The following is a 19,701-nucleotide window of genomic DNA, read 5'->3' as shown; positions in this document are numbered from 1 at the left end:
TAATCTATTTGGTTATTTGTGAATTATACAATATAGTTGTACAGTGATGCGACGGTCGTTGACGTAAATGATCTCCAAAGTCCGGAACACATTTTATGTCGGCAAAGAGTCGTAATGTTTTTGCTTAAATTACTATAAAAAAAAAAGTCCCTCGCCCCAACAAGTATTAAGTAAATATAATAACACTAAAATGCGTTCTGGTTTATTTCACACCGTTTAACATGGCGGAAGAGCATTTTCGAGGGTTCATATAAAATCTTTAAAAATATATATACTCGGGAATAAAAAAATGTGACTTCTTCTGTTTAATGCGTTTACAGAGTTTCATAAAATGTAATGTTGAAGTAATAAAAACGCTCTCTATGTATAATACACAAAGCTTTACATCAACGCCCAAAAATATATTATTATGGCATGTATACATGATGTATAATAATATATGTATAATATTATACATGGAAAATGTAAGCTTTTTTTTAATTAAAAAATGTAAATGCTTATATATTGATGAAATAAAAAATATTTTTTCATTTAATTATTTATAATAAACACGCGGAAATCAGCAATCGAAAAACTATAGTTTTTATTACATTTTCTCGTACTTCTCCGTCCAAGGCCGAAATTAAAAGAATTATTACAATTATTTCTGTTACATGAATTCATTAAGTTTTTTTCATGTTCATAACCATTATATTGCACTATTATAATTGCATATTTGGTTATGTTCCAGTATTACGGTAAAATTGTATATTATATTTTGTGTAATTCATTTCCATACAATTATTTGCATACGACGGTATACCGTTAAGGCGTTAACACACACTAAAACAAATATTTTAGTTAATTACATTTCATATTCACGAAGTAAACAAATTAATCAAGAGGTGGTAGAACTACTATGTGTATATATATATATATGTGTGTATAGTACCATATATACATTCTTAAAAATGTATGGTTTAAAAGTATTGCCTTATTAAATTCGATTAATGAAGCTATATATTATATTATATTATATTATTAGATATAACGATAGGCCAAAAATGTGTTCTAAACGAAAATCATCTAAAATTAAACTCAAAACCGTTGGATGATTAGATCGACGCACGTATATATTAAAATATACAAATTGATCTTTTTTATTTTCGAAAAAGGAAATAATTTTCGTTGCATAATGGTTCTAGTTATTAAGTAAGCAATTGAGGGAACATACGCGCGCGGTTATGCGGTCTAGACAATTTAATATGGCCGCCGCCGTATCATGGACACTCTAACCGTGATGTTCGTGTAATAATAATTAAAGACGGTAGATTAGACTTTTTAAACGAGAAAAAATCGATTTGCTGTTAATTTAAATTTGTAATGAAATATTTCATACGCACGCGCGTCGCGTATATAGTCATATAATACGCACATTGCTACAGCGGACGTTTACTTTTTTATCGGTATTATAATTTTTTTTTTCAAATTATATTCGACGTTAATATTGAACACAAAATTCAAATAATATTTAAAACATGTAGGTACGTAATATGTATGCGTAAAAGAATAATTATACCGCGACTTTAGGAGGTATACCTATATTAATATATAAGTTATTATAATATATATATATATAATATCAGGTACCTATATTACCTATATGTATATTATAAGCTTAAAATGAGATATACGAAATTAATGACGGGCTACAAAATACAATATTAATCTATAACACAATAATACGCGTACGTATATTACCAGCGCATAAAATGTGCACTATATAATAGGTAAAATATTATATATTATATTATATACGCGTACACGATCAATACACTTGATTTTGCAGTATTCCTCGTATTGTATATATATATATAAAAGGAGTACTCGCCGAGAGCAGGGGAATTCGGTTGGTCCGGTCGTGAAGTGTGTGTGTGCAGCGCAGGAGGACAACGGTTGTCCTGGTAGGTTTGTTATGTGTGCACTACGAGAGGGCGTGGGTGGTGTGGAGAGACAGAGTGGGTTAAAATGTTGTGAGTTTCAATGGTCCATTAGGGGGATATAAAGTTGTGTGTGTATGTGTGTGTGTGTGTGTGTGTGTGCGGGAAAAACGGTTGACCTCCGGATGTTATTATCAGCAAAAGCTCTCTTGGGAAAAGTGCCGAGTCTTTCCTGCGTTATACAGAAACGCCGGTCGCCGTTTAATACATCCGGCACTCCTTATTTTTCTTATTTACTTTTATTTTTTTTTTTTCTTTCTTTCCGTTGCCTTTGTCCGGCTGCTGCAGGGGTCGGAATAAGTCACTTTAATTTTGCAAACGTTGTAAATTGCGTAAATCAAATGATATCAAATACTCTCCGGTGTATATAAACGTATATATGTAACAACATATTATTATACAACGCGTTCCATTATATAAACACGTCGTGAATACTCCGGGTAATTATTTCCATATAAAGTAAACATATTTACGGCGTTTATGCTCAGTAAGTGTAAGATGCGGCTTTCTTACTAAGTAAGTAAGTAGGTACTTCTAATTTTTTTTGTTACCAACGGCGTTTTCAAAGAACGATAATTGAGTTTATAGCCTGTACAATGTATAATTTCTGCAGGAATATTTTCGATACAAACATTGTGTAAAACTGATAAACTTATACCAGATGACTAATTTTTAAATTTTTTTCGAGTTACGGCACTTTTACTTAGCAGGACATAACACATACATCTATATTTTAAGTTGAAAATTCCCTTCCTTTTTACAGGAATTCCTACAGTTTTTATAATTAGTACTTATTTTATGTTCAAATATGGACGAAATTACATATTAAATAACCAAGAAAATTTCAGTTATTTTGTTGTAATTTTATAATATTATTTCAAAGTATCGGCTACCGTATTGATAATAAGTAATAACAATGTAAATAAAATATAATATAAAATATCCACACCAACAAACCCTTTCCGCTATCGTTTTTCGTATAGAATATTATAACATTGAATTCAAATTTAATACCATCCATTTAACAGTGACCCACTTGGAACCTACTGTACAACAGAGCGACAACCACTTACCCACCTTTTTTAGTGTTAAACTCAATTATGTTGTTTATCAGCATTGGAATAAGGCCTTGGTATTATAGTATTATGTTATGAAGTTTGTGAGCCACAGCTTTGGACATTGGATTTATACAATAGGTACTAGGTATTTTATATGTCTCATAAATATACCTACTAGCTGACTCACTTTTTAGTTTAGAAAAAACCTATCTAATATGAATCAGTTTAAATTCTTGGATATACAATGTATGTATGGTATGTACCTATGATATATACTTACCTACCTGCTGGTACGATGAACAATTTCTAATAATAATGAACTTTAATTATTATATATGTACAAGAAATATAATCATCTTATATAATTTAATATACTAAAATTGTAATTTATAACATACCTAAATTGGAATTAATTTATTTTCTAGGGACTGTTAAAAAATAAAATAAATTATATTTAGGTATATAGTGATTTTTGACACAACAATAATTATTACGTTGTTTTATTTATACGCTAATATTCTCGCACGTTATTAAAATGAACACAATTATAAAAGACTGATGGATGAGAAACGACACTGATAAGTTGTTACGCATATTTCAATTACTTTTAACAATAAATGGTCCAAATTTAAATATTTGATGTAAATATGATCAATATATTATTATTAACCAACTATATGCTTATTAATGGTGTTTAAAAATAAAATTATCTCTTTAAAGTATAAAGACTTCGTATCATACTATATTGCTTGACAGCGACCGAATACCAATCATGTTCTATTTAAGTTCATACATATTTTTTTACACACAATATATTCATTATAGAAATAACACTATTTGGTAGTAGTAATTCAGTAGGTAAGCAATCTACCAAAATATATTACTATAATATTATATAAGTATATATAACCTTTAATTACTGATCATTTTCAGTATATTTCTTCGAGAAAAAAATAAGCAACGGAATAATGTATTACTGTCAACGTCTGAAAATATGCTATTAATGTGAAAATTAGCTTATTAAAAACAATTTATATTGAATAATTTAATGAAAATAATCATTGTATTACTACATATTATACTATACACGTGCAAACATTCATTTATTTATCAATACTCAATAGGTTAGTAACTGATTTTGATTTAAGTCGAATCCAACCTGCCTGCAGTATACAAACAATTATCATCACAAAATCACAAATACCATTTGTATTTGAGATAAATTCAATATTTTTTAAACATGTTAGTAAATAATTAAAAGTAATAAATTAGATACGTATTGGGATGTGTTTTTTCTTGACTTCTACACGAATCCAAATCTAAAACTATTTAGTTCTTACAATATTATACTGTATTCTTACGACAGCGCCCTTTGTAGCAAAAACACCGCTTTTATGGTATTACGAACCATATAAATCTTTCCACTGCCAAATTTATGGCTTGAAGTGGAAGCGCGATTCAGTTTCATTGTCTACCTTTCTAATTTGAAATTGTATTGAAAAGAACTGGCGGTATAATACTCCACATAATATTGTTTTCATACTTTATTACGTTGTGTACATAAATCTTTAATCTCCATTACAAAGATAAAAAATGTGTAAACAATAAATGTCTAGAAACTCTAATATTATATTATTGTAGTAACTTATGTACACGCTATAAAATAAAATATGTTTTTACACTATCCACTTTATAAAATTATTAAATGAACGAAGATATAAGTGTCTATCATATAGTAATTATACAATATTATACATTTAAACATTTTTTTACAGCCATTAACCATTAATAACATTAATCCACGTTTTGATAAGATTTTAATAAACTCTTATCGCGTATTATCACAAGGTTATTTTATCTTCAATAATCTTGTCCTAATTATCTTTATATATATATATATAAACATTTATAATTTATTAATTTATATACAATCAAAATACATCCTGGATATACATACGTTATTTTAATTTATCATAGCTAACTTTAAACTTAGCGTTTTGGTTAGCTCAGACAGTATGAAAAAGAAACATACCTAATTATTTGAATTATACCTACTACAATGTAGATATAAAAAAATGCTTCAAGTTAAATTGAAATAGGTACTTACTGGCTTTGATCAATTATGAAATATATAATATTCAAAGCGTGTATTTGTCCTAAAATGTAATATATGATATGGAGTAATATATATATTATATATATACAATATACATACATATTTTAAAACCGAATATAATATGATTTATAAATGTTGTCAATATCTGATTGTCGGTATTTTATATAAACTCGAATTGACAATAAACTTGTATTATAATTATAGTTTGAATTGCATGCACACATGTCACATAGTGATTTTATTACGTGTCCGATGTTCATACCTTCGTATTGTTAATGTGTAGCAGACTAGATTATTGTTTCCTTTATATATAAATATTTAATGCACAGGAACACCAGCGTTATCTGCGTAATCGCGAATAAATATTAAATAATATGAGATTTTATTTAATGACATTTAAAAAAAAAAGTTTATATAGAAGAACCTTCGAAACCACAAATAGCCAACAAGTTATGTGATTATATAAGTAGCATTATTTATAGGGAAAATAGATTATCCATACTAAAGCGCTGATAGTTTAAACAACATTTTCGCCAAGGGAAAATTGAAATTAATTTATACAATAAATTATACCTACTGAAGATAGACATATTTTTATGTTGTGTGGATTGGCATTCTCGAAACCAGACTATAGTATTTTATTTTTTTCATGACTTTACACCTGTTACAATACGTTATTACGTTTTTTTTTGACAAGCCGCTCACACAAATTAGACCGGCCTTCTGTAGCGGCTAGGCGATCTTTTTTTCATTTTTAATTTCGTTGGTTACCTGTGCGCTTACCCATCCAGCGGCGCCAGTCGGCGCCCCTTTTAGAACTAATAAAACAAAACAGAATAAAAAAAACGTAATAAAAATATAAAAGACATTTCGCGGTCGATGTTATACACACGTGTGTGTATGTGCGTGTGAGTGCGAGTCGGCCGAACGCCTTTATGTGTATTTCACCGACCCGACTGCCCCTTTCAAAACGCTGAACAATATATAGCGTTATTTATATGACGGTTTTCCGGGGTAGAATACTCTTACTCTTTAATTGAAACATATTTTAATTAAACCGCCTTTTTGTCGGAAAAATAAACTGTTTTTTTTCGCTTTACCGTACACATCTTATAATATTAATTATTATTATATGTAGCTAGGTATACCGACTTTTAATTGAATATTGCACAATACAAGTGTTTGTAAATCGTTTCGGCTCATATGATATAGGTACACACTACACAAACATAATATTATATGGATACAAATTATGATTATTGTAAATTTATCCGTTTATGAAAATGTATTCAATATTCATACGCTTATATAAATGGAATTGTTTTTATTTAATAATGTGCAATAAATCTAAATATTACAGTAATTTGTCATAGGTATTATATTCGATTATAGGTTCTGCAGGCATATTGCAGGTAAATCGCAGACGTTTATAACTTGTCGCGTTTGTGTGTTATATTATATGTGTATTGTGCATAATGTATGCGTGGCATATGATATATAGGTAGAAATTACCATTTATACAATATATCTTCATTATAAAGTCGGTGTCATAAAATAAAATAATTAATAAACATATTGTATATTTTTATAGCGATATGAAAAAAAAAACCTACAACCTTGACGCGCTCGATTGTTGTAAAATATGTATTATAATATTATACCTATATATAAATACATTCAACTTGCTCAAAACACTGCAGCAGCAGACCCACGTAGATGACGCATATAATAATAATATATACAATGTGCATATAATATCGTGTGCCGCATACAAAAACATAACATTATATTATTGTTCATTTGTTCCGACGAATAAGAAGAACAACATTAAACGTCATAGCGTATAATATTATGTGCTTTCATTTGGTAATCACGTGATACATAATATATAATATATACATAATATTGAGTGTACAAATATATTATAAGCCAGAGTGTACACGTCGTGCGTGTATCGGAACTTTGGCGACGACGTGCGAGAAAACCGTCCATTGTATTCATAATTCAGCCTCATTATTTTCAAGATTTTCTATATATTATATGTATTATACATCACTCGAATATTTAACGGACACATAAGACTTGACGCGTGTAACTTATATGTGTGTGTGTATGCGTGTAAGCTTATATATACTATAATATAGGTACGCGTATGCGACGATGTACTGCACTGGCCGGGTCCCTGCGCGATAATTATAGTCGTGACAAAAATACAAACCAATTTCTATTGTTCTTGTGAAATTAGGATAATTTTATGATAAAAACGTCGGGGCTCACGACCGCCATATAGTTTGTGTGAACAGACATATATGTATATCGTAAGTACTGCACCACACATTATGTAGGTACATGCGATGCCCAAAAGGTAAGGGTTCCCCTCTCATATATTATAATATTGTTATTATATACGACGGCGCAACATATTATAATATCGGTGTATGCCTATACCTATATAAACCTACGTTACGAAAATCCATGGGAATGGATGAGGTTAGTCGTATTATCTTATTGCCGATAAATCAGTGATACATAGAAATAGAATAAAAAAAAAAAAAATAATGTGTATAGGTAGGTAGGTACCTCTATATTATATTATTGTATATTATTGAACCGATCCATCGGCTGAGGCCAATCGTGACCCGCGACGGGACGTGTTCTCCGCGCGATCACGTCCGCCGGTGTTGTTTGAGTAAAAATACATAATATTATATTATATTATATATATATATATATATATTATTATGATGCATGTTATACCGTTCGTTTTACAGTATCCATACGTGTATGTACGTCGATACTTCCAGGTATACGCATATATATGTAACGTATACATAATAATATTATCGTATACCGCGCCTGCATACCTAGGTCCTGCACTCGCGCGGCAAATGTTAAACAATTATTTTTACGAGTAATTTACGTCTAAAATGAAAATTATATTAACACGTTACACAATATTATTATACATTATTATTATTATTATTTTTTTGTTGTTGATGTAGTCGTTGATGGATAGTTGCGTAAGTTTTACGTATTGTAGTAATATTATAACTATAACAGTAAACTGCGTGTTGCAAGCGAATAAGAGAAGCACTGTATACGATAAAACGCTCGACCGAATTTCTAGAAAATATTATAATAATATAAATACGAAATTGTTTTCGCGCCGATGTGTTGTAGTTATTTTTTTATTTTCTTGTGAGTTGTGGAAAAAATTAAAAACAAAAAAACAGTGATTTAAACGTAGATTCCCACTGCTGTTGCGGTCGACATTTCGCCAGGTCAACATACCCGCACACGATGGTGTGTGGCTTTTGTGTGTGGCTCGCGTTTGCGAGTTTGGTTGTTCATATATAGGTAGGTACAATAGGTGTGTATACATTTTCATGTACACATATATACCAACTTATACCTATGCATTATGCGGCGTCAACACGAGAACCAGCCATTTGTTTGTGGTGATGTCGGACAGCTCCGATTATTCCGTCAAGGAGATCACGCAATGCGGTTGAGACCCGATATAGGTGTATACCTCTATATACTCGCAGACTGTTGCTCGTCGAAAACATTTATTCACAGGTACGTGTTTGTGTGTATATATACCTACGTATATTATATATATCGCTGAAGAATCACGTGGTTTATAAAGGTACCCGCGATACCGCTATATACCCATATAGATACCTACGTGTATATTTATTACACTTCTAAAGATTTCAATATGGATCTACATAGGGAACGGTATATTATACGATATCGATTTCGATTGCGTTTTTGATTTGGCTATTTTTAACCAGGTGTAAACGAAATGGCTACTAAACACAGTGAAGGCTACTCAATGCAATTTTTTTCTTTTGATAATGAATTTATTAAAATTAAGCTTTTTGGAATTTTTAAGTAAGTATAATTTTAAGGACCATATTCTCAAATACTTAGATTTTATGTATTGGCGATACTAACTTCTTTTTTTCACATAAGAATCGCCTTTTTTCCTGTAAATTATTGTTAAGCAGATACATTTTTATGTTCATTTCAATTGTAAATTACAATTGAAACGAGTAGTTTCTGAGTTGTTAAATATATAAATATACCTACTAAGGATAGTCCTTAAAAATGGTTTTACAAAAATATAAAATATCTGAGTAACATTTAATATCTAGTAATAATTATTATATAGGTACTCGGACAATTTTTACAAATTATAAAATGTTGATTTATTAATATTGATTAGTTGTTATACTAGGCATAATTTTCAAATCATCATAACCCCACATCTTTCAAACCTATAACAAGATACCTGTTAATTAAAAAATGGGGGTGAGCATGGTTGGTGAATCACTCTGTACATAATTCCCAGCTGAGCGGCGCAATTTTGGTATATAATATTTACAAACTACTCCTGCAGCAGTCTGTATATATGTGTACCTACCTGTATATATTTAACACGTATATATATGTATAATGTGTATATGATATATCTGTATTGTAAACTTGTGCACATCTAGAAAATATTGTTGCCATTTTTTTTCTTATAGTTTTAGTACCACTTAAGTCACAGCGTGTGTCATAGCCATTATCGTATATACATTATATGTATATGGGAAATAGTAATATATTAGATAGTAAATAGTTTTATTTTATTATAGTCAACTTGTAGATTAGTACAATAGTACCTATAGATATATATTACTTTTTATCATATAAATGCACATAATTTATACATTTTTGGCAGACATTTACGATTTTTCTTATTATTTAATATACCTACATAATATATTAAATACTTTAAAGGAACATAGGTACTTTGTGGCCTATAATGCAAACTATATAAGATATATTGATAATTGGTATACGTGTGGAAATTGTACTGAAACTTTATTGTGTACCTATATTGATATTATTTTATTTTTTAATCATGTTTACAAATTTGAGCAATATGTTATTTATGAATTGGAAAAGTATTTAAATAATATATTTTAAAAAAATAATTAGAATGATATGACATTGACATCAGAATCAAATTGCAAAACAATATTTATATTTTTCCTGATATGCTTACAAACAAAACGAATATCATTTAACCAAAGATGAAGGAACCTCTACTATCATTTAAATAAAAAATCAAATAACAGTCTTAAAAAAGTAGGGCAACGCATTTCGGTGGTGGATGTTTGTCCATCGTCCCTTCGGGTCTCGGACAGGATAGTATAATTTTACTGTATTCAATTTGAATGCAATGATAGCATTCGATAAAAAACGATTCTGAGCGGACGAGGGAATATTTTTTATTTAATTTTATTCGTTTCTATGGTCTAAAGCGTTTTAAAATAGCTCAAAATGGCTAAAATTTTCCGAACTTTAAACCGTAAGGAACAAAATCCAAAGTACAACAAAAAAGATCTCTTGTCATTTTTCATTTGAAGCAATATTTCTGGTAGAAAACGTCGTCCGTAATTATTTAATATTATAAAATCGTGAAATCGTACGTTTTTTCTCCTTTAACCGCTTTTATTTCGAGTAGCGTTTCGAAAATCGAAAACTGATCTCTTTAAAGTACCAGCTCAAGAACATTACCTTTCAGAAAAGATGCTATACTTGATACTTTTGAGCAATTTTAAAGGGAGAAAAAGTGTTTACAGAATAAAAAAGAAAAAGAAATATCATCATTGTAAAACCAATACATTCCTCGCTCCACTCAGAATCTAAAATAAATTAATTTCATACAAAACATTGTTAATGGCTATTCGGTCTTGCGGCATCCAAATGTAGGAAGCAGCCAAACCATGAAATTTACAAAAAATCCAAGCATTCCAAGCAACTACATTTCACTTGATAACGGATGCACCTTTCTATGACTCCAATCACGTCACTATAGTAAATATATAAATACTCTGATCTACACATATACACCATATCCAAAATTGCATCCACCTTCTATAAACGATTCCGATCCCACTTAACCAATCAAGTATACCAAACAAACTCCTCATTAGAGATCTCAATTCAAAAAATATCCCTAGAAATCTATTATTAAACGATTAGCTCGTCAATGGTACAGTACCTCATAAATCCTAATTAATCCTTAACTAATATCAAGCCTTGTCACCGCTGGGTTCTATACATCAGCCAATTCGTGGTAACCATAATATACTATCAGCTCGTACACTAATTTGTTTTTAAATAATTTACATGTTGTGTATATTATCATATAAAAAAAATAAAAATACTGATAAAATGTAGATATTACATATCCAGTAATAATAATACATAATAAACAATAATAATAATAACAATTATAATCTGCAGTACATTTTCTATTGCATATTAAAGTATATAAAAAAAAATATTCCGTTTTTTAATTTGAGTTATTATAAACAATAAAATAATATTTGTGTAAATGCCTATACCATAACTTCAAGAGTTAAATAATTTTACTGACAGAGTAATAATAACTAATAAGTTATGTGTAAATAATAAAAATGATGTATACATATTTAATTTTAATATTGTTTACTTGTTTAAAAAATATATTCTAGTACAGCGTTATAAAATAAGAATCGATATAATTACACGTTACATGTGTATAACTAACACAAATCAAGCATAATACTAGCCCTTTGAGTTAAGTTATTAGATTCTGACATAATTTTGACCGCCCAAATGTGTAGAACCGATGTGGTTGCATCGGGGAAAGATCGCAAAATGTACGGAGAGGTCCCAAATATTATTTGATTACGGGAATATAATCTGGTTGAACGCACATGCACACGAAGTGGGTGGTATTTTCTGATCGAAAAACGCCCCAAGATTTGTCATGGTTGTATAATACGAAGACACAAATTAGAAAATACGGCGTGTTCGGTTTATTCAATTGACTGAATGTGTAATGTATATACGCGTATAATACACAGAAACCTTAATCCAATTTAAATTATTATTATTATTTATTTATTGAAATTGTACTTAACTTTCAAACGAGAAAACGACATGAAGACAATTATTATTAGAAAATCACTACTGATGTAATATATGTATCGAACACTGTTCAATTATATTTACATATAACATATTCATGAAATATGTGTAACTTGATATTCATCAGTCTCAATTCTCAACAGAATATATAGGCAGATATATCATGTATGTGTAAAATTTCTTATATAATATTACAAAATGTTTAATAAATATCTCATGTTTAACATTCATCTCATTCAGTACGATTGTGTTATAATTTTTAAGGTAATACTACCTTACTATTGCAATGAAAATACAGTGTTAAACTTAAACATCACAGTTAATTGTTGTATATTAGATATAATGTCTTATAATACAATATCAATATATTATACAATGGTTTGTATAATTATATCAATAACTATTAATGATTTATTTATTTTTAATAGCTCATAATTTTCTCCCTAATGTTAATGTCGATTATTTCGTCAATTTGTCTTATAAGTTATAATCGTTCTAACGTCTAATCATTGTACAAAAGTTTAATTAAAACATACTTAATATAATATAGTAAACAAGATTTTATAAATTATAAATATAATATATTGTGGTCTAAATATATTATACTTGTTAACAGTTAACAGTTTTGACTACTCATAATATTTGACTATGTTTATTGCTTACTATGGTATAAATTATATTATTATATATTATTACATTTTAATATATATATATATATAATTGCATTTTATTTATTGACCCAGATGTTCTAAAAATGTCACTAATTTAAAAATATTTTATAAGGAATGTCACGGTCAAATTCTTAGTTGAAAAAGACATTTTCTTATATAAAATAATTATTATAATAATTATATAACATTAAAACATTTTACTAAAATTAAAAATTTTGACAATATGCTTATGCAATTATTCATCATACAATTATATATTTTTCACTACTTTCCTAAATGTATTTATTCGTTCGTGGCAAACTGTAATAAAAATATATTTATAACTAATATTTAATGTTGAAACAAAAATTGTTAAAAATTGTAATTTATTAATAAATTAAATTAAAACATTATCTTTCGTAGTTAAAAGAATATGTAATGAAAAATATAATTTAAGTCTAATTTTTTTGTAAATAGATAGGTATTCAGTTTATAAATTAGTATAATACCTATATGCATTAGTTTTAATTAAATTGTTGTAACAAAATCAAATTAATAACGTACAACTTTACAGTTGTATTCTGAAATGGTATGATTACATTTTATTTTCATTTTTATAAGGAACAAGAGTAATAAGTGTTAGTAATCAAACCTAGGTATCTCAAAGTCTCAAGGGGGACTAAATAAATTCGACATATAGAAACTATTCGAGTTACCAAGGTAATTTAAAATATGTAAATGAATCAGAATGAAAATAAAATTTGATATACAGAAACTACAACATACCAACATACCAAGGTTCCACTATACTATAATTTGAGTAAATTGTTTATTAAATTATTTCCTATTGGTTCTAAGACAAAATAACACACATTTTTAACAATATTTTTTATATAGATTGGAAACTATCTAAATATTTATTATAAGATTCTATATTTTAATTTTTTTTACGGTGTACCAAAAAAGGTGACGATAGTTTTTTTTTTTATTATTTCAAAGCATATTTTGAAGATTGCATTAAACATTGAACACTTGGAATAACATAAACTATTATATACCTAATAACATCAGTAATTACTTAAAAATTATCGAATTGTACTTACATACCTACCCGGCTACATTAAATGTACCTATATATTATATACTATTTAATATAATATTTAAAAACACGTGACTACAATAAAATAATAATGATTCAATTATATTTGTATTATAGGTACATGCAGTATAGGAGGTACCTACATATTATATATGATTATTGTTATGGTCTATCGTACCTATATATATAAATCTACACGGATACACCAAAGAGTCCGACAATGAAGATGTTATTACTATCGAGTTTGTTAACCAGATGACTCGACACCTTTGATATACGTCCAAGTTACGCGCTTGTTATATGGGCGAACGGGCGTCTAATCATTATACGGCTGCTCTTTCTATTATATACACCGTTATTGTCGATCAATCAATTTATTTCTGATGTTGTGAAAAATAAAAAAACAACCCCGGGATTCGTAACGATTTCACACACCTGCGATATCCTTTCCGTGCGCGTCCCCGGTTGATAGACAACGCACAGCACGCATTCATCTCAATTTAAACACGCGCGACGTGACAAAACATCTGTTTTTCACAACGGACATCGTCCTCGCCGTACAATAACATAATATCGTAAACATAAATGGCGACACGGTAATATATCATCGTACCCATATTTATAGCGTCTACACGCATCACGCGGTGTATTTCGGACGAATATTTCGGCGGAAACGGAACGGACTTTCCGACGGAACGCGCTTCGCAGTGGATTTGGCCGTACGGCTACCTTATACGACATAATATCGTACGGCTTACGATATTGTTGAGGTTTTAGACTTGCCGCGGATTATGTATAAAGTTGGCTTATAAGTTTCCTTCAGTCCCGGCACCGCGGAACGAATAAAATGTTAATAGGCATAGGACGTAGCTATAACCACTGTGGACATTTTTTTTTTAAAACACTGAACGAGAAATAAAACCCGCGTCCTATATCCCGTGAACTTTTGCCGAAAATGCGGAAAAAATCGTTATCGGGGCGTCTGTTACGCGTATTTATTGTCTACATAGGTACCTACATCTATTTCAACAATGCGTATACCATACGATTGATGTACGCGCTTTTTGGCACCTAGCCGTGCCTATATGTTATATTGTTTTGTTAAAATAGGTATATTAAAAGCGTATAGGTCGGACTTACGCTCATGATGGTCGCTCCGTCGCGGTCGTCGTTCTTGTGATGCCGGAGTTCTGCAGTCCTTTCCTGCTGCTGCAGACTATCCGCTCGGTTCCGCCGGTCATTTTGTTCCATAACCCACACGCGCACTCTGCTGCGGCTCGCCACTCGCCCACGCGCACATGTGTAGATTATATTTTATACATAATATAATACAACAAAATACGAACGATTGTGTATGTGTGTGTGTGTGTGAGAGAGAGAGAGAGAGCGATATAGATAGAGTGAGAGAGAGAGAGATGAATACAAACGATTGATATTGCTCGTTTTCGTGCTTGTGTGTGTGTAATGTGTGTAGTGTGTGTGTGCGTGTGTATTATATGATATATTATAATATTATATGGTACCTACACGGCCGACGGACGGCGGCGAAGACGAAAATGCGCGGACGACGTTTTATTTTTATTTATCACATTTCCGTGCGTTTTCCCGCATCCACCGCGGCCGGACGAGACACGAGCAAACCATGTTCGCACTAATGAAAATATTATTAGCTTTACTCTTTTTTCGTTTTTCGTCGGTATATTTTTTTTTCCTTTCTTCCCTACTCGCGTTCGTGCGGCGTACAGCGCGTGTATCCCACCACCGGCACAACGCTGCGACGACTTGTCAGGTTTTTCTGTGAACGGCTAGTGTGTGTGTGTGTGTATGTACGGCGGCGGCGGTGGTTTCCGCCGGGCGACAATTATCTTCCCCTCGATAATTTCAGCGTTATTACGTATACGATATACGTACGTGGGTTCATTCCAAGCGCGTGTGTGTCCGTGTGTTTGTGTTTTTCTGTGCTCGTGTGTGTGTATATATATGCGTATTTTTTCTCTCTCTACTATTTTTTTTTTTTCATTATTATTATTATTTTATTTGACTCAAGTGTATATGTGTGTGCATGCGTGTGTGTGTGTGTGTGTGTGTGTGTGTGTGTGGAAGGTGTATGGAAATGGCCATAATATGGCGCCTCCCACTTAATGAGACCGGCCGTCTCGGCCATCATGACATACGCACATACACGAGCGCGCGCGCGCCAGTGACGTTGTATATATGATATATACACAGGTAGATATATATACCTATCCGTCAACTGGAGACGGCGGCACGTCGTCAGATGCCGCCACCTGTCAGTCTGGCAAACTTTTCAACCCGTTCCCGATTCAAAATCGTTAATTTACTTTTCCGGTAAGTGTATACATAGGTACTATTTAAAATTATATATTATGTATTATATGCGTAGTATATAATATTATATATGTATTATATGGGTAGATTTACTATATACATATGCATAATACATTAACAATATATATGACGCAAACACAGAATATAATACAGATATTCTCAATTTTTTATGAGTTTGTCATTTTTTTACTCCTTTTACAAAATATTATATTACACCATGATACTGCGCAGTTGTCAGCCATGCTGACTATATTGTGATATACTGTTTCGACGACGATAAAATTGATTACCTTCAATTTTTTTACACTTAATGATTTTTGTGTTTGTTCGGGAGGAATTCACTTGTCGCACAGACCACATAAAGTCTTATATTATATAATATCTGCAGTCGATGATCTCAGACATATTATACAGATTTAGGTGTAGTATATATATCTATATTATGTTTGCACATGATATATTATTATAATATAATATATATTTTATACATTTAAGTATACTTAAATATATAGTCTCTGACTTTCGTACCTATATATATAATAAATAGACTGAAAGTTACGATGAATTATTGTTGTATAATGCATATATATATATGTGTGTATATTTTATATTATATATTATATATATTACATAATGAAAAGTATTCGCTTATTGAAAAGTTCATCATGTTTTCGTGATTTATTTAATTCGATAATTTTAATCTAAACTCTTAACATTTTTTTTTTACAGTAAATTTAAAATAAGTTATCATTTTAGATTCTGAGTGAAACGATGAATGTATTGATTTTACAATGATGTGTGTTTTTTTATATTTGTTTTTTTGTGTCTGTCATCACCTTTTAGAACAGTAAAAGTGCTTGGATTTTTTTCAACAGTACCTTTTCTGATAGAAAAGTGAACCTAGTTGGTACTTTGGGGGGTTGAAAGTAAAAATTTCCCAGTAGATTTCAAATGCAACGTGAAAAACAAAAGAAAAATTAAGGAAAAACGGGAATTTTTACGCAAAATCTGTTTTCGAGAAAATCGATTTTGGTTTTTGGTACAACTCTAAAACAAATGACAGTAGGTGCATACAATTTTGACTGAATGTTTATGTTTGCATTTTCTATACACCATAAAATTTTTCAAATATTTTGATTTATTTTGAGCTGTTTACGGACATTTTCAGTTTCCATTTTTTTTAGTTTATTTTTCTATATATATCAATAAAATTGTATTTGTTGGTTAAAAAAGCTTGAAAATTTAATAGAAGGTTCCTATTATATTGTTTCAAAATCAGATGAAAAAAATTTAAAATCCATAGTCACAGTTTTTTTTATTAGCATTTAAAGTTCAAAAATATGTAAAACTCACGAAAATTAGCAAATTATTTTGAGTTAAGAATTCATAAAAATTTTTCTTTTTAAATCTAAGATTTGAAAATGTAATATAAGATTCCTCATAAGTTTGTCTACCATTTAAAAAAAAATGTCCACAAGTAAGTCAAATAAAATTTTTATGAGCGTTTGAAATTCATATTTTTACAACATTCGATATTCACTCGATTTCTCACGTAACGATTTTCTTATTTTGTTGTAATTAAAAAACGAATGACTTTAGATACTTGAAAATTTCACTGAATGTTTATATTAGCATTTTCTATAAACGATAAAATTTTGAAAATAATTTGACTCTTTTTGAGCTGTTTAGGACATTGTCAGTTTTCAATTTTTTTAGTTTTTTTTCCATAAATATCAATAAAGTTTTATCTGTTGGGCCAAAAAGTGTAAAAATTTAATACAAAGCTCCTGATATATTGTTACAATAGCAGTTGAAAAATATTAAAAATACATAGGCACAATTTTTTTATAAGCATTTAAAGATCGAATTTTCACAAAATTTATCAAATTTAAAATTGAATAGTTATTTCGTAGTTAAAAATTTATAAAATGTTTAACTTTTATATCTAAGGATTCAAAATTTAAAACAAGATTCCTCGTAAGTAGTTAATTCTGTTACCAAAAAATCTAAAAAATACATAAGCACATTTATACATAGATTTATTTTTATAGTCATTTTAAGCTCAAATTTGGACGAAATCACATATTAAAAAACCTAGAATAACTATTTTAGTTGTTTTGTTGTGACTGTATAATATTATTCGTGGGTACTTGAAACTTCTAAAGTATACTATTATATACCTATGATAGTACCACGGTTTGTTGTTGATGTACCTATGACGCGTTACCTAATGGATATGGTGATATGATTAATTTGGAATTTATTATTAATACCTAGATTATAGGTCATTTTTTTTTTAATACCATAGATAAGTATATAATACCTATGTCTTATACCTAGACTGACATACCGCCTCCACTCAGAATCGTTTTTCTTATACAATAATATTATATCATTGAATTCAAATTTAATACCATCCATTATACAGTGACCCACTTGTAACCTACTGAACAGCAGAGCGACATCCACCAGCCCACCTTTTTAGATGATATATTTAGGTATTGTACGCATGTAATTTCATGTTTAAAAGAATTAAGTAGGTATTAGGTGCCTATAATATCATTATCATATACCTATAAATTATACAATTTCAAATGTTTATTCAATTATTTATAATCTTTTGTTTTGTTTTTTTTTTTTTGTAGCATCGACGACGCTGCCGGAACTGCTTATAAGCATTACATCGACAATTATTTATAATCTGCAACGAAAGGTTTTACTCCTTACATATACCATATAGGCACAACATATAGAGGCAATATATTACATAAGTCTATATATACATGTATGACCCGCACCTATTATAAGTGCGCACTATATAGTTTTAACACACATAGTAGGGTACACACATTTCATGGTCTTATTTTCTAATAGATAAACAAACTTGAGAGTATGTATTCCTAGTTATATATCTTTTTGGAAATCACTTATCACTCTAGACACTTGAGTGCTATTTTAACACAAAACTAACTATTTGTACGCAGTTTTAAAAAAAGAACATTACGCTTAAAATATATTATAGGCATTGTTCCCTCAGTTAGTCGCTTTCCTGGTAAATACAACACATTTTAACTGATATTATAGTACCTACCTTTATGCAGGGTAATTCAACAAGCATGTTAACCCCCTTTTTTATTCAATAATATGATTATATTCAAAATCTGATTTTTAGCATTTTGAACTATACCTATAGGTACTTAAAGACCATACATACAATTTTAAATGCTTGAGATTTCTTGTAGGTACTATACTTACAAAGTGTCCTGCGGAGATACAAACATCTGTTTTTCAAATAAGACCCCCCCCCCACTTTTTCTACTGTAAATTATTCATCATATCATTTTTCTCAAAAATTATATGTAGGTACATAATTCAGAATTCGAACGAATAGTCTTCGAGTTCTTCAACTTTATGTACTAATTAGTATATTAGTATATTAATATAAGAATAATAGGTCCATGATGTAATGGGTTTG

The 19,701-nt window shown here is 29.7% G+C and overlaps 1 protein-coding gene across 2 annotated transcripts in view; it reads right to left on the bottom strand.

Annotated features, from left to right (window-relative positions):
* LOC100167763 (transcription factor Sp9) overlaps nucleotides 1–15,649 on the bottom strand; it is a 73,583-nt gene extending 57,934 nt beyond the window's left edge. The window contains exon 1 of one of the 2 annotated variants that reach the window (XM_008181523.3): nucleotides 15,018–15,649. In XM_008181523.3, the coding sequence (XP_008179745.1) occupies nucleotides 15,018–15,128 (111 nt within the window). In that variant the 5' untranslated portion in view covers nucleotides 15,129–15,649. The remainder of the gene's footprint in view (nucleotides 1–15,017) is intronic. The other variant, XM_008181524.3, reaches the window with a different exon arrangement.
* Between the last annotated feature and the right edge of the window lie 4,052 nt (nucleotides 15,650–19,701).

Source organism: Acyrthosiphon pisum, chromosome A1, assembly GCF_005508785.2.
Source record: "Acyrthosiphon pisum isolate AL4f chromosome A1, pea_aphid_22Mar2018_4r6ur, whole genome shotgun sequence".
In the NCBI taxonomy this organism is placed as follows: Eukaryota; Metazoa; Arthropoda; class Insecta; order Hemiptera; family Aphididae; genus Acyrthosiphon; species Acyrthosiphon pisum.
Note: the sequence above shows the minus strand (reverse complement) of the source record. Positions and strands in the feature narration are given on the sequence as shown.